The sequence below is a fragment of the Rhinolophus hipposideros genome (genome assembly GCF_964194185.1).
Source record: "Rhinolophus hipposideros genome assembly, chromosome: 6".
NCBI lineage: Eukaryota > Metazoa > Chordata > Mammalia > Chiroptera > Rhinolophidae > Rhinolophus > Rhinolophus hipposideros.
The window spans coordinates 61,563,752-61,590,186 of NC_138052.1; the positions used below are offsets into that span (position 1 = coordinate 61,563,752).

General features: G+C 34.7%; 1 protein-coding gene across 1 annotated transcript in view; it reads left to right on the top strand.

Moving 5' to 3' along the window:
* The window catches only part of COL3A1 (collagen type III alpha 1 chain), a 40,505-nt gene extending 15,261 nt beyond the window's left edge, over positions 1 to 25,244 (top strand). The window contains exons 7-51 of the mRNA XM_081051776.1: positions 218 to 271; positions 1,025 to 1,078; positions 1,726 to 1,779; positions 1,946 to 1,999; positions 2,670 to 2,723; positions 3,146 to 3,190; positions 3,330 to 3,383; positions 3,843 to 3,887; positions 4,472 to 4,525; positions 5,126 to 5,224; positions 5,773 to 5,817; positions 5,968 to 6,066; positions 6,270 to 6,323; positions 6,449 to 6,556; positions 6,759 to 6,812; positions 7,431 to 7,529; positions 7,842 to 7,895; positions 8,054 to 8,152; positions 8,518 to 8,571; positions 8,687 to 8,740; positions 9,066 to 9,119; positions 9,671 to 9,724; positions 10,065 to 10,109; positions 10,676 to 10,774; positions 10,862 to 10,969; positions 11,224 to 11,277; positions 12,809 to 12,862; positions 12,951 to 13,004; positions 13,705 to 13,758; positions 14,360 to 14,467; positions 15,057 to 15,110; positions 15,384 to 15,437; positions 15,636 to 15,797; positions 15,917 to 16,024; positions 16,949 to 17,056; positions 17,734 to 17,787; positions 17,876 to 17,983; positions 18,466 to 18,519; positions 18,930 to 19,037; positions 19,317 to 19,370; positions 19,494 to 19,601; positions 20,468 to 20,753; positions 21,805 to 21,992; positions 22,521 to 22,763; positions 24,144 to 25,244. Coding sequence (XP_080907902.1) covers positions 218 to 271; positions 1,025 to 1,078; positions 1,726 to 1,779; positions 1,946 to 1,999; positions 2,670 to 2,723; positions 3,146 to 3,190; positions 3,330 to 3,383; positions 3,843 to 3,887; positions 4,472 to 4,525; positions 5,126 to 5,224; positions 5,773 to 5,817; positions 5,968 to 6,066; positions 6,270 to 6,323; positions 6,449 to 6,556; positions 6,759 to 6,812; positions 7,431 to 7,529; positions 7,842 to 7,895; positions 8,054 to 8,152; positions 8,518 to 8,571; positions 8,687 to 8,740; positions 9,066 to 9,119; positions 9,671 to 9,724; positions 10,065 to 10,109; positions 10,676 to 10,774; positions 10,862 to 10,969; positions 11,224 to 11,277; positions 12,809 to 12,862; positions 12,951 to 13,004; positions 13,705 to 13,758; positions 14,360 to 14,467; positions 15,057 to 15,110; positions 15,384 to 15,437; positions 15,636 to 15,797; positions 15,917 to 16,024; positions 16,949 to 17,056; positions 17,734 to 17,787; positions 17,876 to 17,983; positions 18,466 to 18,519; positions 18,930 to 19,037; positions 19,317 to 19,370; positions 19,494 to 19,601; positions 20,468 to 20,753; positions 21,805 to 21,992; positions 22,521 to 22,763; positions 24,144 to 24,290 — 3,807 coding nt within the window. The 3' untranslated portion in view covers positions 24,291 to 25,244. The remainder of the gene's footprint in view (positions 1 to 217; positions 272 to 1,024; positions 1,079 to 1,725; positions 1,780 to 1,945; positions 2,000 to 2,669; positions 2,724 to 3,145; positions 3,191 to 3,329; positions 3,384 to 3,842; positions 3,888 to 4,471; positions 4,526 to 5,125; positions 5,225 to 5,772; positions 5,818 to 5,967; positions 6,067 to 6,269; positions 6,324 to 6,448; positions 6,557 to 6,758; positions 6,813 to 7,430; positions 7,530 to 7,841; positions 7,896 to 8,053; positions 8,153 to 8,517; positions 8,572 to 8,686; positions 8,741 to 9,065; positions 9,120 to 9,670; positions 9,725 to 10,064; positions 10,110 to 10,675; positions 10,775 to 10,861; positions 10,970 to 11,223; positions 11,278 to 12,808; positions 12,863 to 12,950; positions 13,005 to 13,704; positions 13,759 to 14,359; positions 14,468 to 15,056; positions 15,111 to 15,383; positions 15,438 to 15,635; positions 15,798 to 15,916; positions 16,025 to 16,948; positions 17,057 to 17,733; positions 17,788 to 17,875; positions 17,984 to 18,465; positions 18,520 to 18,929; positions 19,038 to 19,316; positions 19,371 to 19,493; positions 19,602 to 20,467; positions 20,754 to 21,804; positions 21,993 to 22,520; positions 22,764 to 24,143) is intronic.
* Positions 25,245 to 26,435: the final 1,191 nt, after the last annotated feature.

Sequence of the window (26,435 nt, forward strand, 5' to 3'; positions counted from 1 at the left end):
ATTAAGTAGAGAAGTCACAACCAAGAAACTATCAAGTGTGTCTGAATTTCATATTTAATTCCATTCTACTCTACCAACAACTATTAGCAATTAAGACTTTGGTAAAATTAAACCACATGTTAAATTTATCTTCATTTCATATTATCTTCAAAGTGTGAATGAATCATATGAAAATTTAAGTTACTTTAAAAAATTTGCATAATTTTCTACCTACTAGGGTTCTCCAGGATACCAAGGTCCCCCTGGTGAACCTGGGCAAGCTGGTCCTGTAGTAAGTAGCAATTATATCTATATTTAATAAATTGACAAATCTTTATAGAGACCACCTTCATTTTCTAAAACATAATCATAGGCCCCTATTAAATAAAGGTTAAATTTATGCTCACATTTTAAAATAATAAATGATATTTTTATGATAGATGAACTTGTTTCAATGATCGTTTGGACACTTTTAATGGTTTAAATATCTAAGAGACACTTGTTATTTAATTTAGGAATTCCCTGGCTAATTAGCCCTCACAAGCCTACTTCCTACTGTGGATGCAAATCCTCTATCTGTTAAATATAAATTTAATGTTCCTGTAGCCACTCAGTTCACCTTCATATATACTATTCTGTTATATAATTTTTAAAACTTAATTTAGTAGAAATAAACATAATCCAATGGAATTCTCCAAGAAAACATGCTATGTAAATGAGCAAGTAAGATGTTCTTTTAATATTTCAAAATATTTGTAAATATTTATATACTTAAAACTTTAATATCTCAAAAATGTAGAAGTTTATTTGAGTTTATAAGTACACACGTGATATAAAACATAAATGCATGATATTTTTAATTTTCATTAAAAATAAGTTTATCAGTGAAAACTGGATATAATATAGATACAATATAACTTAATGTTTCATTTTCATGATGAAAAATATTGAGGTTACTTCCAGGAATGCACATAATATATAGTAATAAATTAACTATAACAGAAAGATCTACAGATTTATTTGTTTTCTATTTCCTTGTTTTCAGGGCCCTCCAGGACCTCCTGGTGCTATGGGTCCAATTGGTCCTGCTGGAAAAGATGTAAGCTTTTAAGGATTGAATGGGGATACAGTAAAATTCAACTTGGAACATTCTGAAGAGCATATACCATATGCAGAATTTCAGAGAGGAAAACCTTACTCAAAATTGTTAATATCTTAATGACATTTTAGCTCCTATTAATCTTTGAATATCTATATAGTATTTGCATAACTACATATACCGTTTATTAAACTCCAAACTAGCAGAACCCCCAAATGTTCTGCTTGACTTTGTCAAGAAGACATATCCAGTGACTATGTCACATAACTGGAGAAGAAATAAGTTTCTTCTCTGTCCCTCTTGATACTTGTACTTTATGAATTTCAACACTTATAAATGCCTTTAATATTATGCTATTCTTCTTTTCCCATTTAATTTCCAATCACAAATTCATCTCACTGGATTGAGAGATGGTTATAATACTTCATTGATGAGAAATGCCTGCATTGTTCATAACTTTACATTGATGTGGGAGAAGCTCTTCATTCCTTCTATTAAGAAAGCTGATCTCACAATTACATATTTAGCTCAACCATTTTCATGAGTCCTTGGTGAGAAAAATGGAAATTAACCAGTTCACTAACTGGCTGCATGTATTTTCTCCACCTATATATAAACACCTATGTATTGTTTATGTCTCCACATAGGGGGAATCAGGAAGACCTGGACGAACTGGAGAGCGAGGATTGCCTGGACCTCCAGTAAGTCTTCAGCACCCACGAATTAATTGCAGTAATCACAATGATCTTAGCCTGAAAATTATTACGTAATCAAATTGAACTAAACTTAAAAAGAGAAGGCATTTTATTACTGGATTGTGATTCTATTTGAAAGTTCACTAAAATATTTTCTATTCATTATTGTTAGGGTATGAAAGGTCCCGCTGGCATGCCTGGATTCCCCGGTATGAAAGGACACAGAGTAAGTAGAGTTTCTAAATTGACTATAAGCTGTCCAATTACACAATGTTTACTTGCCTAACCAATATTATTGGACAACTGAGTATGTGGCCAAAATGGTTGATTCTGACAACTAGTTTATTTGATTGTTTTGTCTGTCAACATTATTTGTTGGCCAAACTAGTTATTTTATACAAAGTAATACGTTGATTTTAAGTGTATAAAAAGGCTTGGGAAAGAATAATTTGATTTTCTTATCATCACAAGCAGAAGAAACATAAAAATATGTTATTGAGAACTATGTGTTATTCATAGATTTAGTTAATATGATTTAAAGGTCAAATTGAGCAACTTTATTCTATGCAAAATATTAGGTGGATTCAACCAACTGAGACCAAAATCTATCAACTAATAGAGACAGAATCTTTGAAATTGATATTTGCTATTCTAAGTTAAGGCCACTTCCTAATTGGACTAAATTATACTTTCTAATTAGTTCAGATTTTTTTTACTATGAAATCAATGTCAAATGTCTCCAATCCATTTAAAGAAGTTTTACATTATTTAAGTTAATGTTGAAAATACTGCTATGTGGAACAGCTGGTTATAAAAAATTCAATGTAAAATTTTCAACCATTCTATATTATTAACAGATTTTACTATTATTATTATTATTTTTATATATTTCATAGGGCTTTGATGGACGAAATGGAGAAAAGGGTGAAACAGGTGCTCCTGGATTAAAGGTGAATCACAACAAAATCACATTTTCATAAATAAATTTATTTAATTGTTATAGCTATATTTAAGATTTATATTTTGACATTTAACTTTCCTTGATATTTACCTGTATTTTGCATTTCAGGAGCTGAATAATAGTGACTAATTGAGATGTTCCATTAAAGCTTCCATGAAAGCTGATAACTTTAACTGTCTAGATTAGAAATGATTACATATCCCTGAATAACTCATTGATTGTTTTTGTTTAGTCCTCATGTTTTTAAAATACGGAAATTGAGATTTCTGGTAAATAAAAAAAATGTTAACAAAAATTTGATATTGTTCAAATTCTTCTTGGTTTCCATAATATTTTTCATACTATGCTGTGTTTAAAGCATAAAAATGTTCTTCCTGTTATACAAAATGGTAACATATTTAATGTTTCTAGGGTGAAAATGGTCTTCCAGGTGAAAATGGAGCTCCTGGACCCATGGTAATTATGTTTCATACCGTATAATTTTCAGTTTTTTTATTAACCTCCATCTAAGCCCAAACTTGCCTTGCTCTCTCGGCAACTATTCTTACACATGTCAAGTTTAAAGCATAACCATACTTTCAATTTAATTCTGTAGGGTCCAAGAGGGTCTCCTGGTGAGAGAGGACGGCCAGGGCTTCCTGGAGCAGCAGTGAGTATTGTTACTACCACAGCACAGTGATAACCCAGAGTGACATATTAGTGTCTCAGCCAGGTTTTCAGGCTGTGACAATCTGCAGGAAAACTTCTTTTCTATAAAATTGCAATTGAAGTCACCTCCATAAAATGTTAGCCATAATTACAGGGAAACACATAAGTAATTTATGTCATTATCCTCGCTGAAGATATTTTTTGTGTAAACGTTTCATATGTTATCTGAGCCATTATTTATCTTCAGTTTGTAAAATACAGAATCCAATCCTTTTACATTAAATCATTATTATATATATGAATTTTAATAATTTGACTTTAAAATATATATAATTAGTATAAAGATTTTAATAAACCTAAGGATAAGTCAACTCAACTGAGTCAGAATTTTACTCAAAATATTACTTGTCACCAGCCTTTCAGAAATAAGAAGATATTTAAGACAAACTTCTATTTTTAGGGGTCTCGAGGTAATGATGGTGCTCGAGGAAGTGATGGACAACCGGTAAGTAACTATTGATCCAACCCTGATTTGCTTCAGGGTAGTGAGAAATTATGGATTATTGAATATTGGAATGATATGGATTGTAGCCCCAAACTCGTTGTTCATAAACATTTGATTCAAATTGATACTGGACTCATAAATAAAATCTAGAAACAGTTACTCTAGAAACATTAAGCCCATAAACAAAATTCTGACACTCTTCATTATACTTGGCCAATCTGTATGGTACTTACAAAGTTAGCTGATAGCCAGTACTGGATATAACAATTAAGAGACCTACAAAATACATAATAATATTATTTCTATTTTATAAATGATGGCTCAGGCAAAGTAACCTGAACAAAGTCCACAGAATTTGTGGCAAAAGTTGAGGGCACGGCCAAAACCAAATTTTCTAACTTTAGGTTTTACTGTCTTTTTATTTTATAACATTGTTTCTCCATGTAATATTCATTCATGAATGATAAATACTATTTTATCTGCATAATTGTCTTCTGTATTGTGTATGTGCTCATATATTATTACTAGTAGTGTTTTTATTGACTTGACTAAGAGCTCTTGAAATGGTATTTAATTTTTTTCAGGGCCCACCTGGTCCTCCTGGAACTGCAGGATTCCCTGGTTCCCCTGGTGCTAAGGTAAACATGTATTTCTATAGAATATAAACAATATTTTGTAGACAACAGAAAATCATTGGATTGCTTCATGAAAATATTTTTGTAACCTGTCAAGTGAATATCTTATATCTGTAGAGATCTTTAAAGCCCTATTCTTTTTTTAAACTAAATTTATTGTGGTAGCATTGGTTAATAAGATTATATAAGTTTCAGGTGTCCAATCTTATAACACAACATCTGTATACTCTTTTTTGTACTCACCACTCAAAGCTTAGTCTCATTCCGTAACCTTGTATTTGACCCCATTTACTCTCTTTCGTGGTTCCAGAAGCGTGTTATATCTGGCATTCAACTATCCTGATATCTCTTCTTGTGCCATTTCTCTTTTCCCAGTCACTGTCTGGGAAACAGATAACACAATCACACACATAGTTACCATTTTTGTCACACACATAGTTACCATTTTTGTCTGCCATTATGATTAATGATTCTTTGCTTTAGATAGAGTATATAGTCATCCTACTCCAGCCTTTGAGAGCTGGGTTTACACAGGACTGAAGAGTGAACTGGATAAGAGATGAGATGTGGCAAGGGAAACTGACTACTTGGCTTATTCCTTAGGGTGAAGTTGGACCTGCAGGATCTCCTGGTTCAAATGGTTCCCCTGGACAAAGAGGAGAACCTGGACCTCAGGGACATGCTGGTGCTCAAGGTCCTCCTGTAAGTAGCCAATATGGCCATTGAGAGGCCACACTGACTTCATGAAAGCATATGTATGTTTTAATATTGCTATTAATTAAAATCACTTTTTTGAAAAAAAATCTTGGCTTAGTGCTCTGCAGTGACTCTACTGTGACAAATACTGATTTAATTAGTACTGAAAATGATAGTGTTTGAGATTTGCACTCTTCTAGAATTTAGGAATTTTATGTTTATATAACACAGTGAATTAGAAGATGAATAGTTTTCTGATACTTCAAAGAAGGTGCCCCAAACTAATCACCAATCAGAAAAATTCAAAGAAGAGACAAGACGAAAATCTCTACCATATATTAATTAGTTAATAATTTAAAACAAATGCATATTATCTCTAATTTATTTAAATAATGGTAATTTTCTGCCTACATTTTATGTGTTGTGCTATAATTGGAGGAATCAATCTCCATAAAGCACAACATCCACCAATAAATTTATTTTGTAAATATATAAACACCTAACATACACACACTATTTGTATTATTATTAATATGTTTCTTTTCCCCCTCTAGGGCCCTCCTGGGACTAATGGTAGTCCTGGTGGTAAAGGTGAAATGGTAAGATGTCCCCACCCTTCACCCTAATCTCATCCACACACACATAAGGACTTCCTTTGCATTTTGCATGACAATATATTGGTGATGTTTAAATTAGCTATTCAGGAAAATAAGTTGGGCTGATACTAGTGTTCTTGGGTTGCTTTTTAGGGTCCCGCTGGCATTCCTGGCGCTCCTGGACTGTCAGGAGGCCGGGGTCCTCCAGGACCAGCTGGTAGCAATGGTGCTCCTGGACAGCGAGGTGCTGCAGTAAGTTGCTTATTTTTCCATTGTTGCCTGAAAAGTGTGGTTTGATTTTCACACCAAAAATATAAATAGCAAGCTTTTTATTCTTGTCCAGTTGGAATTATGTTGATTTCACTCTCATTTTATAATTCAATGTTACCAGTGATAATTTCAGTAGTCTATGCTCCTTGATCCTTGTTTTTCAACCAAGATTTTGTTTCATTTAGGGTGAACCCGGTAAGAATGGTGCCAAAGGAGAGCCCGGACCACGGGGTGAACGCGTAAGTACTACCCTATTGGATGAGTTGGTTATCATTTAGAAAAATGCAACATAATTAGGTAGTAACCAGGTAAAATTTTTGCAACCTAATTCAGTCATTATTTCTTTATTGGCATCCTTCTTTAGGGTGAAGCTGGTTCTCCAGGTATCCCAGGCTCTAAAGGTGAAGATGGCAAACCTGGTTCGCCTGGAGAACCTGGTTCAAATGGAGTTCCAGGAGCTGCAGGAGAAAGGGTATGTTTTCCAAGGGCATCTTAAAGGAAACGTCACAGTCACCCACATAGAACTTCACCTGCAGGATGAGGCAAACATGTTTGCCCAGTCCCAAATATTGTTTTAAAGTATTTTACAACATGAGAATATCTCTATTGCCATTCAAGAATTATGAAAAGTTTAAATGTTTTGGACTGAAATATTTGCTTGTCACAATTCCCAGGGTCCACCTGGATTCCGAGGACCTGCTGGAGCTAATGGCCTTCCAGGAGAAAAGGTATAAAATTTTAGTTTCTATTTTCTAGTACTACAAATAAGTATATTCTCCTCTACATTTTTCTTATTAATTGAAACCTAAATATCTGAAAGAACTATATTGGAGTTAAAAAACAACAACAACAACAAAACAACTCGCAGTGTAAAACAATGATTCCAGCCCTCGCTCAGCTATTTTTTTAGCTTTGTAATGAAAGCAAGACACTTAACCTCAATCAGAGTCCTTTAACTTATCTATCAATTGGGAATTATTTATCTTAGCCTCATTTCAATAATAAGATAAACTAAAATGCCTGAAAGTTCTTTGAAAACTTTAAAGTGCTATACAAATTTGATTTCATACCATCAAAGATATTTCACTTTATAGACACAGAAATATAGTTAAGCCCAATAAATATTACTTTTTGAAGCATGTGATGTTCATCAAATTTGCCTCAAAATATTTCCAACATGACAATCCAAGCTAATAGGTAACAGTGATTTTATAACAAGCATGTCAGCAACACACCAACTCTCTTTAAGAGAACAAATGAAGTTCTGCAATTACAGACTACATATTGTCCATATCTAGGTCAAAGAAGGCTCTTTCACAGATTTGTTCACTTATTTTACCATGTAGGGTCCCGCTGGGGAGCGTGGTGGTCCAGGCCCCGCAGGGCCGAAGGGACCTAGTGGAGAACCTGGCAGAGATGGCAACCCTGGACCTCCAGGACTGAGGGTAAAGGAAAACACTGTCATTTACTAAGAAAAAAGGCAAATGAAGAAAGGTTCCAAGACAACTTAAACCAGACTATACCTTATATAAGCTCACAACAAAATAAAACAAAATTATTTTAAGAAAATTTAAGCTAGTATAGGTTGAATAAGAACAGAAAATAGAACACTTGACTAAGACACTTTAGAGGCAGAAAAAAATGTGTGCAAATCTGAGACTACATATGTAAGTGGAAATCTCAAAATTTTATAGTAAATGTATGTTTTATTTTTTAATTATTATTTTCAAATCACCTTACTGATTTCTTCAATTTAGGGTGTGTCCGGAAGCCCTGGAGGACCAGGCAATGATGGAAAACCAGGGCCTCCTGTATGTACCTTCTTACCATCTCATTTTACAAGCCCAGTGAATAATGGCATGCATGGTTGGGCCTTGCCTTGATGTACATTTTATAGCCTTGATATGTATGCTGTATATTTTGATCAGATTTTTATCAAACCTCTATTAATGTCATTTTTTCTCATTAGGGAAGTCAAGGAGAAAGTGGTCGCCCAGGTCCTCCAGGCCCATCTGGTCCCCGGGGTCAGCCTGGTGTCATGGGTTTCCCTGGTCCTAAAGGAAATGATGTGAGTTCCTTCCTTCATTTCTTCAATAAATATTTGATGGAGGGCCTTTGACTTTCCATATGGGAGTGCAGAGATGACCAAAACTTGATCTTGAAAGCCCAGAAAAATATATTACAATCAAAATACCATGTGAGAAGTGAGCTAATATATATTATAGATATTTGGTAGAGTTCTTCTGGGGAAACAGTGGCAACATTCATGGGGACCTAATTATACTTTTGGGTTGTGTATGATGTATGTATGTATGTATGTATGTATGTATGTATGTATGTATGTGTATGTGGGGAGACAGATCAAAACTCTGAGAGAACAATATGATAAATGATTTCTTTGTGAAAATTAGTAAATACTAGTCATTTTTTTAGGGTGCTCCTGGCAAAAATGGAGAACGAGGTGGTCCTGGAGGTCCTGGCCCTCAAGTATGTAGCTTTCATCAACTTATTTCCAGCCTTATAACACAGACATTTATCTCCACCCCTTTAACTTCTCTCTGCTTCCCTAACTGTTTTTGTTGTTGTTGTTTGGTTTTTTTAGGGTCCTGCTGGAAAGAATGGTGAAGCTGGACCTCAAGGTCCCCCAGGATCTGCTGTAAGCTTACTCACATAAACTGGAGATGGAAGTGGGTGAGAGTGGAGTGGGGCAGAGGGAAGAGTTCGAGAATTACATAATCTCTGATACTATATCATAATAGTTTGCTGAAGCAATTACTAAGCGTGCTTATGTAGTTAGCTAATGGATGTTGATTGAAGTTTATATTGTACACGTCTCCTTTGCATCACTTCCACAGGCCAGACTCTGTCCTCCTTCACACTATTAATTTTTAAATTAAGCCAACAGCCTGCTGAAATAAAAACTGTGTGAACTAAATGTAAAAATCTTATAATGATGGATCTCATTACATTTTTCTACCTAGGGGCCACCTGGCGACAAAGGAGACGGAGGACCCCCTGGTCCACCAGGAGTGCAAGTAAGAATTTATTATTTAAATTGTCATTGAACACCTGCTTTTACCAGACAATTAAGTACTTCCCTTTGATAGCTGTATCTGTTAACTGACAGTTCAATTTTTTTTTGTGATACTAATAGATCACAATTTGTCTTAAGCTTAAAATTTGTGGGTCTATCTTCTGCTTTGAAATAAAATGACAAACAGTGTGAATTGACAGGCATAACTTCTATATGTATTCCAGAATGAGTACAGTAATAATATTTTTACAAGTTCACATAATTCTATATGTTTACACTTATTTTCATTAGAATTTAAATTTATATAGCTAAATCCATCTCACTATGACCTTGAACTCATTTCTATAGACAGCAATGGAAAGAATAGAGGGATTCTCTATTGTCACATATGATTATCACAGCTCTGTCTGGATTTTGAAAACCACAAATTTATTTACCTCTAAAAAGACCACTAAAACTGTTTTTTGAATACTTTGCAGAAACATACATAAGAGAACTTTTTTTTTTGCAATATTTGAAGTGATTACACAATACAAATATGATTCTTTGTAGGGTGTACCTGGAACCGCTGGTCCTCCAGGAGAAAATGGAAAACCTGGTGAAGCAGTAAGTTGCATGTCATGTTTTCAAAACTCAGAAACCAACCAAAAGAATAAATTGTAATCATTTATTAATTATTAAATTTTGCATTCCCTCGTGCCATGTTGCCTGAGTTTTAACATTTAGTTTTGAAATATTTATTAACAAAACAAAGAAAATTTATTCAATCATAACTGTAAGATAGAAAGTTTGAATTTTACCATAAAATAAAATGTATTAAAGAAAGAGTACATAGCTCAAGATTTGACAAATGTACAGTATGAAAACAAGTCAAATGTGTGTTTTGCTTATACTTATATAAGATGCATTCTGATATAGGTCTAATTATAGACTGTCAATCTCCTAGGGCCCAAAGGGTGATGCTGGTGCACCTGGAACTCCAGGAGGCAAGGTGAATATTTCTATTTATTTTCTCATTTCTTCAGCATGTCATAGAGCAATTGATTAGTGACACACTTTTAGTATAGTACATCAAGATACTCTTTTTAAGAAGCACCACATTGTAAATGTTTGGTGAGTACACTTAAGGTAACTCAACGCATCTCAAATACATTAAATTTGCTTCATCTGAAAAATAAAGTTTTCAGACACTAATAAAAACTACAGAATCAACTATGGGCCTGACATTTTAAAAGAAAAATCTTTCCAGTGCCTTGACACTATATGGGTAAACTATTTTGGTAGAAGAACTTTAAAATTTTGCTCTAAAATATAACAATAGTTTCAAAGTTAGTTCATCAGGTCAGATGTCAAAGTTTCCTTGTTTAGACTAACTCTTTTTAACTTTTCAGTTCCAATTCAGTTGATCAAATGTCTTTAATCACTATAAGAGTTTCTGAATTGTTCAAAAATACAAGTTAAGAATCTAGTTACCTGCATCAAAATAATACAACTTAGGTGTTATGTTTACCTCAGCATTGAGTTTTCTAACAGGGACATTACATTTTTCTATTACAGGGTGATGCAGGTGCCCCTGGTGAAAGGGGACCTCCTGGAGGGGCAGGACCACCAGGAGCTAGGGGTGGGCCTGGCCCCCCTGGTGCCGATGGAGGAAAGGTAATGCCATATAATTCAATTCACTTAGACTTTTCAAAATCCTTCTCATTTCCTTCTTCGGACATAGTCTTTCTTCTTTAATTTCAGGGCCCAATTGGTCCCGCTGGCCCACCTGGTGCTGCTGGTACCCCTGGTCTGCAAGGGATGCCTGGAGAAAGGGGAGGTCCTGGAGTTGCCGGCCCAAAGGGTGACAAGGTACTGACTTATCTTTTGTTAATTATATAACAAAATAGGTTTCGTAGGTAAGAGGAAAACACTGCTGGAAAGCAATCTGTTTTCAAAATCAATGTTACCGTTTCACAGTAAGTAAGATTTTTATGTATTCCTTGAGCAACTATGAATCAGAATGCCTTGTATACATCACAGCAGACCTTGAAGGTTGTTCCTCTTCTTGGCAGATTTTCATTGAGGATACTTCTAACCTGATGATATTGGCTTTTATTTGACAGGGTGAACCAGGAGGTGCAGGTGCTGATGGTACTCCAGGGAAAGATGGTCCAAGGGTGAGTACTCGCTTTGAGAGAAACAAGTTTTATCTGTATGATATCCAGTAGTCCCTCACCTCCACTTCTGTTTGTTCCCAAAACTCCTTATGAAAAGTTAGACCATACTTTGCCACCTCCTAGGCATTAAGAAGACCCAAATGACCAGATAGTTAAAATTTCTGATTTATATCTCTCACTACCTGATAGTTAAACAGTGACCTGAGAATGGAAAAGTACCCACAGTATGCTAAAAGTTACAAGCTAAAATTATAATGAGTCACTGAAATTCACAATAATCAATACTGCTCATGAAGGAATTCCGATTTTAAAAAACATTGTAATTCTGTGGTAAAGTCATACCATGGAATACTACTTAGCAATAAAAAGGAATAAACTATTGATACCCAGAACAATTTATACAAACTTCAAGTACATGATGCTGAGTGGTGAAAAGTCAAATCAAAAAGATGCTGCATGATTCCATTCATGTAACATTATACAATAACATAACACAGAGACACAGTACAGCTTTATGTGTGCCAGGAGTTAGGAAGGGGGAGAGGGAGATTGCTGAAGCTATAATGAGGTGATACGAGGGAATCTTATTGTTATTGTACATTTGAGTATCTTGATTTTGGTGGTGGTCATGCAAGCCAGCATGTGATAAAATTACATAGAGTTATGTACACACACAAATGAGTGCATATATTCCTGATAAAACTTGAATAAACTCTATGGATTATACTAGTGTCAATTTCTTGGTTTTGATATTATACTCCAGTTGTGGAAGATGTACCGTTGAGTGTGGCTGAGAGAAAGATGCACAGGATTGCCCTGCATGCTTCTTTGCAACTCTCTGTGAATCTATTAACTATTTCAAAATAAATGTTAAAAAAAAACATTATAATCAATTCCATTCACATTAGCAAACATCTTTTAGCTGTAGTTATATCTACATAATAAACATGTTAAATAAACATGAAAACTGTGCCATCACATAGATAACATATTTACTGTAGTTGCCCTAAAGAAATTCATAAATATTTCACATTTGACAGACTGGACGGGTAAGTCATTATCTAATTAAAAAAAAAAAAAAACCCTAGTGTTTTATTTATGTAATACAAATAAAACTTAATATTTCAAAATCTCAATTTGCAAACTTTAACATGTATAATGATACTTTGAGTAGTGAAATGAAACATTTTGAATTATTAAACACTTGAATAAGGCAATGTGTTTTAATTTTTAAGTTATTACTATAAGATACTACATCACATCTTATTTACCTCTTGCAATAGAAAGAAAAGTGAATCAATAAAATTCCACTAAATCTTATAATCTTTTTGAGTCATCCTACAGAATCTTATATTTACTAAGCTCTGGAATATTTACACAATGGATAAAGAAAATATCATTCAAGCCATAAAATAAATCATATTATCTAGTTTATTAGAGAATAATATCTGTATATGCTCTCTGTTTGATTAATAGGAAAAATGATGTTCTTTTATCTTCAAAATTAAAAATGTATTTCTATTTTCTTTAGGGTCCTACTGGTCCCATTGGTCCCCCTGGCCCAGCTGGTCAGCCTGGAGACAAGGTAACATTTAATACTGTTTAGAAACAAAAGGAAAATGTCTTTGGCTTTTTGGATGATGCAATATTATTTTTCTTTTCTCTTTTTAAAGGGTGAAGGTGGTGCCCCTGGACTTCCGGGAATAGCTGGTCCTCGTGGTGGCCCTGTAAGTGTTAAAGACATTTTCAATATGCTTTTTAACCCCACACAGGCAGCAGCTTCTTATACTTAGCAATGCTACCTAGGGGCCCTGAGTCTTAGTGGTGGGATACTGTCTTCAGGAGTCACATGACATGCAAGAAAAGGTTACAGTTTTTATATCTAAAGCTCACAATAGATGATTTTAAATCATGCCTTCTTTCCTAACTAATTTTGGGAAAAAATATAAAAATATCACAAGTAATATACATTGGTAAGATGAGTATTTCCTAAACCTATAGAATCTTTGCCTGAGGCTTCTTCCGGATCTAAAATTCTCCACATCTTGGGTGTGTGACTCAGGAGAAATATATAGTAAATGTTTTTAATTAATGATTGATTGATTGATTGATTGATTTTTCAACCTTTTTCACTGTATTTTAAAATTCTTACATTTTTCAGAAGTTATACAATTAAATGCTTTAAACATAATTCTCAAATCAGTTTTCTTATGAAGAGTATCAAAGTCAGGCAGAAGACATCGATGGTTCTGGTGGTGTTCACTCCTAACTTTGTTCAGAAATTGAAAAGTCTTCAGAGGGAAAACTATGTTAGTTACCTTTGCACACTTCCTTCTTAAAGGAAAAATAAGATGACACAGAGGATGACGTGTGGTTGCTGTGGGAAGATGTCTTCCCTGTCACTAACAAGGATATATTTCACTTCAGGGTGAGAGAGGTGAACATGGGCCTCCAGGACCTGCTGGCTTCCCTGGTGCCCCGGTAAGTATGACCATTAAAGCGCACATGTCACACAGCCCAGAATCACTCTCTTGCTGGAAAACAGCAGAAGTAAACATTAAGCCTGGATATAGTCCTGCCTCAGCCACTCATTCCCTATAGGGTTAATTTAGCCCTCCCCTCCCACATTCTACCGCTTTTTTATTTTATCTTCCTTCTTACTCTTTAAAAGATGGAGATAAAAACACTTGCCTTTATGCCAGGTTAATGAGGCTAACGTAATACTGTATATTTAAAAGCATTCTAAAATTTTTAAAGTTCTTCCATTATAAGGAGATACCATTTAAAATGAGCTCTAAGCCCCATATTTCTCAAATGGTATTACTGGTGTTTATTTTCGAGTGCATAATCCTCAAAGAGACTTTCTCCTTCAGGACAAATACTGTGCATCGTAATGCTTTCTTGATAATATTCTTTGATCAGGGAAATATTTTGCTTGACTTTGCCATGTCTTCTAAGAGCCTCCTTTTCCGATTATATTTCAACATCTCTCCACCTGAGGGACTCTATTTTCTGAATAAAAATGATATGCCAAGTGCATTATGAAAGATGTTAGCTCACAAGCTGTTGTTTCTGAATATAGGGACAGAATGGTGAGCCTGGTGGTAAAGGAGAAAGAGGGGCTCCTGGTGAGAGAGGCGAAGGAGGCCCTCCGGGGGTCGCAGGACCCCCAGGAGGGGCTGGGCCTGCGGTAAGTATTGTCTTTTTCTCTGAGCCTTCTGACGGGAAGTACTTAGTTTAGTGATTATTTAATAAGTCATACTGAGAGAGATTGTTATGGTAACAAGTGCGGTCTTCACAGGAATAGAGTTTGAATTTGAAGCTTGGCTCCAACAGTCTAGATATCACGTCAATCAAGTTATTTTAACTTCTTTTAATTTTATTTTTTATATTAGTTTTGGGTGTACAAAACAACATAATGATTACACATTTACACCCCTCCCAAAGTGATAACCTCCCCTCAATCTACCACCCCTCTGACATCGTATATAGCTGTTATAATAACATTGACTATATTCCCCATGCTGTACTTTACATCCTGTGTCTATACACATATAAACATACAAATATACTTAATTTTAGTTAACATTCAATATTCATAATTGACATACAACATTATATAATTTTAAGGTGTACAACAGGATGATTTGATATATGTGCATATTGCAAAATGATTATCACAATGAGTCGAGTCATTGTTTCTCAAAGGCTTAGTGCTTCTCCAAAAATTTGATTTTGGCGCTATTCTTATAAACCATCTTCATCTCCATTCCATATAGGGTCCCCCTGGTCCGCAAGGTGTCAAAGGTGAACGTGGCAGTCCTGGTGGTCCTGTAAGTATTGATTCTCTTAACTGTTATTGGAAAGCACTAATATTAATCTGTATAAAAACTTTTTTGAAAGCACTAGATCCCTAAAAGAGTATAAAAATTATAAGCACTAATTCAAACATGACTTATATGTAAATTCCAAGAGGAAAAAACAAACCATAAGTTACCCAGAGTAGAAGGCAGATCCTAGCACATTTTTTATGCTTTATATTTGTTTGTAGAGGTTATTTGTTCTACTTAACTTTTGAAATTCAAAAATGCATTACCATTTCACAGGGTGCTGCTGGCTTCCCTGGTGGCCGTGGTCTTCCTGGTCCTCCTGGTAGTAATGTAAGTACTTTTTAAAGGATTTTTTTCACCACATATCCCATAAAGAGCATTCATATATGCATAGGGAAGAGAAATTTACCCACTGCTACATTTCTTTATATTAAATCCTATATAAAGTTATTTGAATGCAGGTAAAAGAGGGAAGAAATTTTAATTTTTTTCGTTATAGATACTCAAATTTCAAGTATCTCTTTGTAGGGTAACCCAGGCCCCCCAGGTTCCAGCGGTGCTCCAGGCAAGGATGGACCCCCAGGTCCACCTGGTAATAGTGGTGCTCCTGGCAGCCCTGGGGTGTCTGGACCAAAAGGTGATGCTGGCCCACCAGGTGAGAAGGGATCACCTGGTTCCCCAGGCCCTGCGGTGAGTAGATTCGTTACTCCATTGATTGACAATGCTGTTTAATTTTTTTAACACAAATTCAATAGAGGAAAACATAGTCAGGTAAAGAAGAACTGAGGCTTCATTATCTGTCACAACAGGGATTTCCAGGCCCACTTGGACTTACAGGGGTTACCGGAGCACGGGGTCTGGCAGGACCACCAGGCGGTCCAGGCCCTAGAGGAAGTCCTGGCCCTCAAGGCATTAAGGTGAGTGTATCTGTGTTTGAAGCACTGGACTCCTGTTTCCTTTGATTGCCTGGGGGGATTACTTAACCACAGTAAGTACCTGAGGAACAAGTGTTCCTATAATAGATGTAAATCATTGATAGTTCCACATTTTCAGGAAGCATGCATGTTATTTAGAGGCGCTGGAACACAAAAACAATGCACATCATAGACTAGCCTTGAACATAAATAAAAATAAATTGATAACACAGAAAAATATTTTGTTATTTCAAATGTTTCTGTTAGGAAACTTATGAGCATTTTTCAATTTGACTATGAGTCTTGAAGGGGGAAATAATGTCACCTTAAAGACCTATGAAAGCTTTTAATTGATAACAATTATTTATCAACTCAATTTATTTTGCACTCCTGATTTTCTTTTACTAACATTATCCTAGTTGTTAGCATCTTAACTATCCATTTAGCAAATGAGATAATTCTGTTTTATTAAGGCTCATAGTTTTGACACTTCAAGCATCTCTTTAAACTAAATGTCATAAAATATTGTAGTGAAAATACAATGTAACATTTAAGTGTGTTCAAGTTATATGAGCAAATGTTCAATGTAACTTAGTGGTAATACTAGTTACCATATAGTTTCGTGATGGCTCATCATTAATTTTTTTCTTACAATAACCAAGTCTGTTTATATATCTCATATTACAATGTATTCTGAAGATGGTAGTTAGTGTTATTCCTCAGCCCTTTGGTATCCAGGGTCACTGGGCAAGTTGGAAAACACAAGAAGCTTGCTTCTCCAAAGCTTTCCCCCTACGGCTGGACAGTTTTAGGAATACACTTAGTAGAAATTGAATTAAACAAGATTTTTTCCTGAGAAATAAACACAACTGGTAACATTATATTAATTAATTAAGTTAAATAAATGTCTTTTATTTTTTTACACAGGGTGAAAGTGGGAAACCAGGAGCTAGTGGTCAAAATGGAGAACGTGGTCCTCCTGGACCCCAAGGTCTTCCTGGTCTGGCTGGTACAGCTGGTGAACCTGGAAGAGATGTAAGTACTAGCTCTTAGGAAATAGCCAATCAGCCAGGGAGTACTTGATTATTTGTTTAAGCAAAGGTCAAATTGGGCCTTAATGTCTAAGAATGCAAATATTGCCACATGCCAAAGTTCTTCCTTCTGTAATCAGGTATTCTTCCTTCTGTAAGATATTCTTTCTATAACAACTTAGAATAGCCTTAAATGTTCATGTTCATTATTCACCCAATGAATGATCATTAATGGAGAAGAATATAATCTCTAGTGAAATAAACAATTTGGGGAGAGCCCCAATTTTCCACATTCCTTTTGGTTGAAAATGTACTGCATATTATCTGTGGTTAGTCTTTTCTTAAATTGTAGATTTCCATTATCAGCTTAAATTACTGTTTGTCAAGCTTTTATTTATTATCTCTCCCATAAGGATCCCTTTAGATATTTTTTTTAATCATTTTCCTTTCTCACCTCATGCAATTTTATTACCACAGATAGGCCGCATTTAAGTATTGTCCCCCTTTGAAGGACTACATACACCCATTGTAATATCTAAGATTTTGCTCTTCTAAGTACCACCTCTTATCCTCTTTAGAATGATATCGCTCCCATTGAGAAAGCTTGGCATAGATGGAATTTGAATGGTTCCAAAAGAGATTGATTTCTTTTCTTTGTCTCTTTTTTCAAAATTTCATCAGGGAAACCCTGGATCAGATGGTCTGCCAGGCCGAGATGGAACTCCTGGTACCAAGGTATAACAAACCCATGTACAGTGGACTTGTGTAATGAAAACAGTAACTGCCAATCATATGTATTTTGGATCTGTGAATTTGCCCACAGGGCGATCGTGGTGAAAATGGTTCTCCTGGTGCCCCTGGTTCTCCTGGTCATCCAGGCCCACCTGGTCCTGTTGGTCCAGCCGGAAAGAGTGGTGACAGAGGAGAAACTGTGAGTTCTAATAAACACCACCTTTATTTACTTGTCTGTTTTCCTCAGCAAGGAGATCAGAGGTAGAAGGTAGAATGTCTTATCTTCCAACCAAAAGATCTACTATCATTCAGTTCATTTTGGTTTTTATGCTAGTCATTGCATAGGCAGCTGTGATAATGAAGATATTTAAGAAGTTTCTGGCAGTTGTCCATGAAGAATTCATTGCTAAAATTCAAAACAGAATTAATCAGACCAAGTATATATATTCACTGGGTAAATGTAAGGGTGAATTAGTGGGTCTTTCTCAGCTTTTCTGTTTAGACCCCCTGGCAAAGATGTAAGCAGGGAAAGGACTATGAAGGAGAAAACGATACAAATTTTCAATAATAGTAGGCTTTCCATTGTTCCCTTAAAATGAAATTACTAGCTTTTAAATCACATAAAACTGTCAATAAATGAACAATTCTCTGTCTTTGTTCATTTCTTTATTGTTATATTAGGGCCCGGCTGGCCCTTCTGGTGCTCCAGGTCCTGCTGGTGTCCGAGGTCCTGCGGTAAGTTTTTTTGTTGTTGTTTTTTGTGGTTTTTGTTTGTTTGTTTTTAAACTCATTCTACAGTGTAGGAAATATTCTATTTCCTGCTATGTTCAGGAAAAGGGGATAACAAAATACATAACTCTGGAACAGAATTTAAACTTTCCTTTGATTATATAGAAAGCAATTCAGTATTCCAAAATTTCTTGGGACCAAGGATATACACATCAATTATTGGGGTGCCATGCAATTATCAGTCCAAAAACAAAACAACCACAAGAACAATCTTTATTATTTCATTATCCAAGGTCTGTTAATAGAATTTCTACCTAATAGAATGCCAAAAAATTGACTTAATTGGTATAAATTCTATTTTGTTTTTCCAATGTGTATGTGTATGTATGACCTTAATTTGAAATGTGTTTGTAAAGGGTCCCCAAGGTCCACGTGGTGACAAAGGTGAAACAGGTGAACGTGGTGCTAATGGTATCAAAGGACATCGAGGATTCCCTGGTAACCCAGGTCCCCCAGGTTCTCCAGTAAGTTAATCCATTTCATGAGAAAATCCCCTTCAATGCATTTTAACTGATGAAACAGGAAAATCGTGGAGACCAATTAGATGGTCATCTCTAAAATATATGCTAAAAGAGATGGGAAATGGATTCGAGGGCTTATTTGATTTAAGAGCATCAGACAAGGGGACATTAAAGAAAAAGAAATTACATTTTAACACGGTTCTGGTGTTTCTTGATCTGATCTGGAATGTACAGTTTCCTAACTTTTTTAAAGTCTTCACTCATATTCATCCTTCCTGTCAGGGTGCTTCTGGTCACCAAGGTGCAGTCGGTAGTCCAGGACCTGCAGGACCCAGAGTAAGTACCACAAAGATATTGGAATGGTGTATATATATATATATATATATATATATATATATATTTAACTATTTTCACTGAAGGATGGTATTCTAACACTGTAATATCATGAAAATATTTTAGGGGCCTGTTGGACCTAGCGGTTCCCCTGGCAAAGATGGAATAAGTGGACATCCAGGTCCCATTGGACCACCAGGGCCTCGAGGTAACAGAGGTGAAAGAGGATCTGAGGTAAGACATCATTTATAAATATGTATATTTAATTTGCTATGATACTCATATTTTCAGAAACACTTTGCAATATTCTAAAGCTGAGATAGTGAGTTAAACATAATATAATCATCCAGTGTGATTTAGAAAATGAATAATGACTTGCAGATATTCTTTACCTTAGTAAGACTTTCTCCATTATATTATAACACAGAAAAAAAAAATCTTTTTAATGGTTTGATCAGATGACAGTCATATCTGAATAAAGACATAAACACATTTAACCAAATGGACTCTGCCAGTGTTGATCTCACACTAGTCTTCCAAAACTATGATAATCATAATGATTTGCAAGTATGTAGTACATTCTACCTCTCAAACAGCTTCCATGATTTCTCTTTTGCTACTGATACCTTAATTCCTAATACTTTCCTATTCTACATCTTTGCGGTCCATGAAAACTATTACCCCCACAAGTTACAAATGTGGCAATTGAAACACAAATAAGTTAAGTGATCAGCCCAAAGACACAAAGTTAAAGACAAATTGGGATCAGAACATATGCTTCTCGATCACATCCCCTCTGTCATGTTAGCATTATAATTGCTTACAACTGTTATATAGAAGGAAACATGATACAGTAAAATTTGTGCTCTACCACCACTGATTCTTACACAGGGGAACAACAAACTTCATGATAATGAATTATAGTTATTATAAACTGATGATCATTTGATCACAAAGCAATGCAAATAAACCTTTATGAAAATAATTATGATGTCACAAGGATTAATTGTCTTTAATATATTTTCTTGGGCTAGCAACATATTCTTTCTGTGGCCACCAAACAAGTACAGCTCAGTGATGTATATTCTTACATTTCCCAGGGCTCCCCAGGACATCCAGGACAGCCTGGCCCTCCTGGCCCACCCGGTGCTCCAGGTCCATGCTGTGATGGTGGGTCTGCCATCAGTGGCAGAGAAAAATCTGGTGGTTTTGCGCCATTTTATGGAGATGAACCAATGGATTTCAAAATCAACACTGAAGAGATTATGACTTCACTCAAATCAGTCAATGGACAAATAGAAAGTCTCATTAGTCCTGATGGTTCTCGTAAAAACCCTGCTCGGAACTGCCGAGACCTGAAATTCTGCCATCCTGAACTCAAGAGTGGTATGTTGGGGGATCTTTCACGTTCATAGCAACAAGAGTACAGAGAAAGCTGCTTGTATCAGAATTTAGGGAAGAGGAAAGTTTTATATACATATAAAATATTTCAGAGCAGAAATAGTAATTAAAGAATATTAGTTAAATTGAAACTACACGACATTTTAAGAAAGAAAACATGAATTTTGCAGGTGTACTTAAAATGTAACATGAATAACTACAAAATATTCCAAATGCAGGGTACTTTAAAGCCAACTTTGTAGAAATTTTAATACAAATCATAGTTTGATATGGTTAGCATCACAAAGTATTCAAGTGATAAAGGAACGTATAATCACTGTGTTCTCAGGATTAAATATATGTAATTTGATGCAGACATAATTTCCAATTTAATTATTGCAATATTTATTTATTGAAATTTAATTTTTATAACAAATCAAATTGTTAAAATTTTCAAATTAAAAACAATTAAATGGAAAATATCAGGACATTGTATGGAATTAAATTGAATAATATGATAGTGGAAGTTTTGCATATATTAGGTTAATTCTTTCTGAAAGGCAAAATTATTTCAAGCTCCTAAATATCTTAACATGAAACATTGCCTTCGAGTCATTTCTGGAAATACTTAACATAGAGGACAATAATCAATCATGGAGACTTTCAATTCTGACTTACTGGTATAAATCTAGTTTAGACAAAGAGCTCACATTATTAAGCAAAACCACATTAAATAGGTAGTCATCTTTAAAAAGAGAGAGATTTCAGTAAGTACAGCACACTAATCAAAAGGTCTTAATATATCTTCATTATTCAATAGTAAGATGCTATTTTTTGTTTCAGTGTTTTCTGTTATAGCTAAATCTTTTACCTCAATAATTTCAATCTAAAAGTTTCTATGTTATGCTATACTATAAAATATAAATATGTAAAGTACAAATACATCAGCAGTCAATATTATGAATGTTTTACCAGGCAAACAAACAAAATCATTCTGGTCCAAATTCATTACTGGATTTTATAACCAATATTCATTGTCTTTTTTGTGATTATTCAGGAGAATATTGGGTTGATCCTAACCAAGGTTGCAAGATGGATGCTATTAAAGTATTTTGTAATATGGAAACTGGGGAAACATGCATAAATGCCAGTCCTTTGAATGTTCCACGTAAGAACTGGTGGATAGATTCTGGTGCTGAGAAGAAACATGTTTGGTTTGGAGAAACCATGGATGGTGGTTTTCAGGTAAGAAAAGATATACCATTTTTTTAAAAGCTAAGTCTTCCCTACTTACGTGACTTTCTTGGTTCCTTCCATTTGTTCATCAAAAAGCAAAGTTAGTTAATAAAGAAGAATCCAAATGACTTTATACGTTCAGGTGTCAATTTTCATAATTTTTATGACTTGTTTCTCAAGAGCTAAGCTAGATTGAATTATTCTTTGTATGCAACCACCTTTGTTTCTGTGCTTAAGACTCTAGCATTATATGTTATACATACAATAAAAACATATTCATATAGTGACAAATGGTAGTAGACTTAACCATAGTGATCACATCGTAAGGTCTATAAATGTAGAATCACTATGTTGTAAACCTGAAACTAATATAATATTGTATGTCAACTATATTTAATAAAAATATTCATATATAAAATATTCATACATAAAATATATGAACTACCTACATTACAATGACCAAACTATACTGCATGAATCTCTTACATACACTTGCAACTAAAATGTTTGATCAGTTTTATTTATTCCTTCTTACAGTTTAGCTATGGCAATCCTGAACTTCCTGAAGATGTCCTTGATGTCCAGCTGGCATTCCTCCGACTTCTCTCCAGTCGGGCCTCCCAGAACATCACATATCACTGCAAGAATAGCATTGCGTACATGGATCATGCCAGTGGGAATGTAAAGAAAGCCCTGAGGCTGATGGGGTCAAATGAAGGCGAATTCAAGGCTGAAGGAAATAGCAAATTCACATACACAGTTCTGGAGGATGGTTGCACTGTAAGTAACCTTCTTATAAGCCTGGATCATAATGAGCTCAGCATTCTAGTTTAATTACACCATTTTAAAAAGAAGAAATAAAAATAAGGAGGGTGTACAAAAGGCATTAGGTGTGACTTGTATAGGATCTACTGATTCATTGCAGGGCATGCTAAATATCACACAAAAAGAAATGAATATGTCTTCTCAGTTTCCAGGTAAAAAGCAGTTGAAATGAAAGCAATTGAAATTTAAATCTATAATGTAAACTTTATCAGATAATCTGGATGGTTACTAAATACTCTGCATAATAGCCATCCTATAGACACAATCTAAAATCTCTGCTTTCTTTTTTATTTGTAAAAGTTAACTTTAAATCAGTTCTTTGTTGTTCTCATTTATGAAGAAAGGCAGAATTCATTTCTAATATTAGCCAATTACACCGTGAAATATATTCTTCCACTTCTTAGTAATAAGCTATGTACCTGGTAGCAATGACTAGAATCGAGGCTTCTGAGAAGGGACTGGCTATGGCAACCTCCCTGCTGGGTTTACCCTGAAGCCTGATAAAGCTTTTTGTTCACAAAATGCATTATCAACTGGGAAGATTATAGCATTGAAGTGGAGCAGGTCTCATATGTATAGAAGATAACATGGTAGGTTGGCAACTCTTTTCAAGCAAAAATTTTTTTTTTAAACTTGGTCCATCACAGCAAGTGTCTAAGTACAGCCATATGCCACATAATGACATTTGGGTCAATGACGGAAGGCATATATGATGATGGTCCTATAAAATTACAATAGAGCCAAAAAATTCCTATCACCTAGTGACGTTGTTGGTTGTTCATGAGTTCATAGCACAACTCATTACTCACATGGTTCTGGTGATGCTGGTGTAAACAAACCTGCACTGCCAGTTATATAAAAGTTTAACATGTACAATTATGTACACTCATTATATAATACTTAATGATAATAAACAACTATGTTACTGGTTTATGTATTTGCTATATCAAACTTTTTATTATTATTTTGGAGTGTACTCTTTCCACTTGTAAAAGAAAAGTTTGCTGTAAAACAGTATGCCATATTACACCAGCAGCAGCCTCATACATCGCGTGTTTACTGCATCTCTTGATTGCATCATTTTCTCTTGAGCTTGATTTAATCTTATGTCATTTTGTATAGTAAGATGCTGTACAGGTTTGTAGCCTAGGAACAATAGGTTATACCACACAGCCCAGGTGTGTAGTAGGCTATATATACCATCTAGGTTTGTGGAAGCGCATGCTATGATGTTTGCACGACACCATTTCTCAAAAGGTATCCCCTTTGTTAAGCAGCACATGAATGTAATTGTAATGTCATGATCACTTATATATTTTTGCTTTTTTTTTACAGAAACACACTGGGGAATGGGGTAAAACAGTCTTCGAATATCGAACGCGCAAGGCTATGAGACTACCTATCATAGATATTGCACCTTATGATGTTGGTGGTCCTGATCAAGAATTTGGTGTGGACATTGGCCCTGTTTGCTTTTTATAAACCAAACTCTATCTGAAACCCTGGCAAAAAATTTCACACTCCATATGTGTTCCTCTTGTTCTAATCTTGTCAACCAGTACAAGTGACCAACTAAATTCCAGTTATTTATTTCCAAAATTTTTGGAAAAAGTATAATTTGACAAAAAAAGGATATTTTTTTTTCTGTTACACCAAATACAGTTCAAATGCTTTTTGTTCTATTTTTTTACCAATTTCAATTTCAAAATGTCTCAATGGTGCTATAATAAATAAACTTCAACACTCTTACAATAACACTGTGTTACATTCTTTGAATCCTAGCCCATGTGCAGAGCAATGACTATGCTTACCACTAAAAGATCATCTTTCTTTCTGAAATAGTCAAACATGAAATTTGAAAAGACCTCCCTGTTTCAACTACCTCAACTGGTCAGAAACACAGATGAATTCTCTAAGACCCAGAAGATGAAAAAAATTGTATAAATCTGTAAAACTTATAAATTTCATTAATTTCCTAAAATATTTGTAAAAAAATTATAGTGTAGCGCAAGAATATAAAGAAGTAATCCACAATTATTTTAATCTTGGATATCAACTGCTTTTAAAGGTGCTTTTCTCTTGTCATTGCTAAAATTATCAAGATTACCAATATTTGGGAAGGTTTTAAAGACACATGTTATGGTGCTAATGTAGTTTCACTTTTAAAACTCTAGGTCAGAATTGTTGCCTTTCATTCAAAACACAAATATACAGCATCTGTACATGTCTCTTGTCAAAAACATTTATTGTCATGTCACTTCAGAGGACTCCATTCCTTCATCATGTAAAAGTCAACAACAACAAAGAACAAATTATGGGGCTGATTTGTCACAATACACAGAAAATGTGTTGAAATTCAACTTTGTAAGCTTGTATGTGGTTGTTGATCTTTTTTCCTTACAGACACCCATAATAAAATATCATAATGAAACATTCCTTGTTTTTGTCACTTTTCATAATTATAACAAATGCATATTTACACTCAGGAACTCTAGTGATTTTCTTGAAAACAAATATTGAATTATAACTCTCTAGCTTAACAATGCAATGACCTTCAGGAATATGAAATTATCTATATTCAGAACAGAAATATCTTGTCCTAAATATACCCTGGAGAATCTTGCAGATTTTTAGATCATATTTAGTGGAACTCCTGAGGCATATTGAAAACTGAAGGCATTCTATTTGAGTCAATCCCAGGAAATAGTAAGATAGTAAATCAGGTTATATCTCCAAAGAGGAAGAAATCAAGGAGGAAGATGCTGATAATTTATCAGGACATAAGCAGGATCAGCAAACAGACATCAAGAATAACCGCAAATTTCGGCTGTTTCTACCACATCGACACACTGCCTCATCATTGCCACTTTGGATCAGCCCCTTTTCCACCATCAAGTTCTTATTCTTTTAGTTACTGTAAAGGAAAATAGTATGGTCTTGCACATTTGACTCCATAGTTTGAAATTTGCTCACTGTATACAGTTTATAAAAATAATACTTTCAAAAATAAAGATATCATTAGTCAAATGCCAAAACTCTTAGTTTACTTATACTCCATGTTGGAGGAAACCAAAGTTAGTTTCTCCTGCATCTTTAGAAATATTTTATATATTATATATAATATTATATAAATATATTATATATTATATATTTAAGAGAGAGACATATAGAGAGAGATGGAGACAGAGATAGAAAGAAAGCCAATTTGCATTATGTGTTAAAAAATTAAATTACTTGGAGTTCTAAATTAGATATTTTCAAAGCCAGATATATTAGGTCAAGTCTTTGTCACATTATATCACACTGACATTGGCTTTCCTGCTTCCCTCTTTCACTTATATGGACATTCATAATTACTTTGGGCTCAACAGGATAATTTAGGATAATCTCCCCATCTCCAGGTTAGTTGATTAGCAACTTAATTCAATTGCCACTTTCATTCTTCCTTATCTTGCCATGTAACATAACATATTCATAGGTTCCAGTGGTTAGGATGTGGACATATTTGGGGGATATCATTCTGCCTACCTCAATAGTGACATGATGCACTGAGAATAGAAAATCCATGTTGGTGGTGGTCAAGCTGCCAAAAATAGCATCCAGTGTCCAGTTTTATGATGGTTTCAC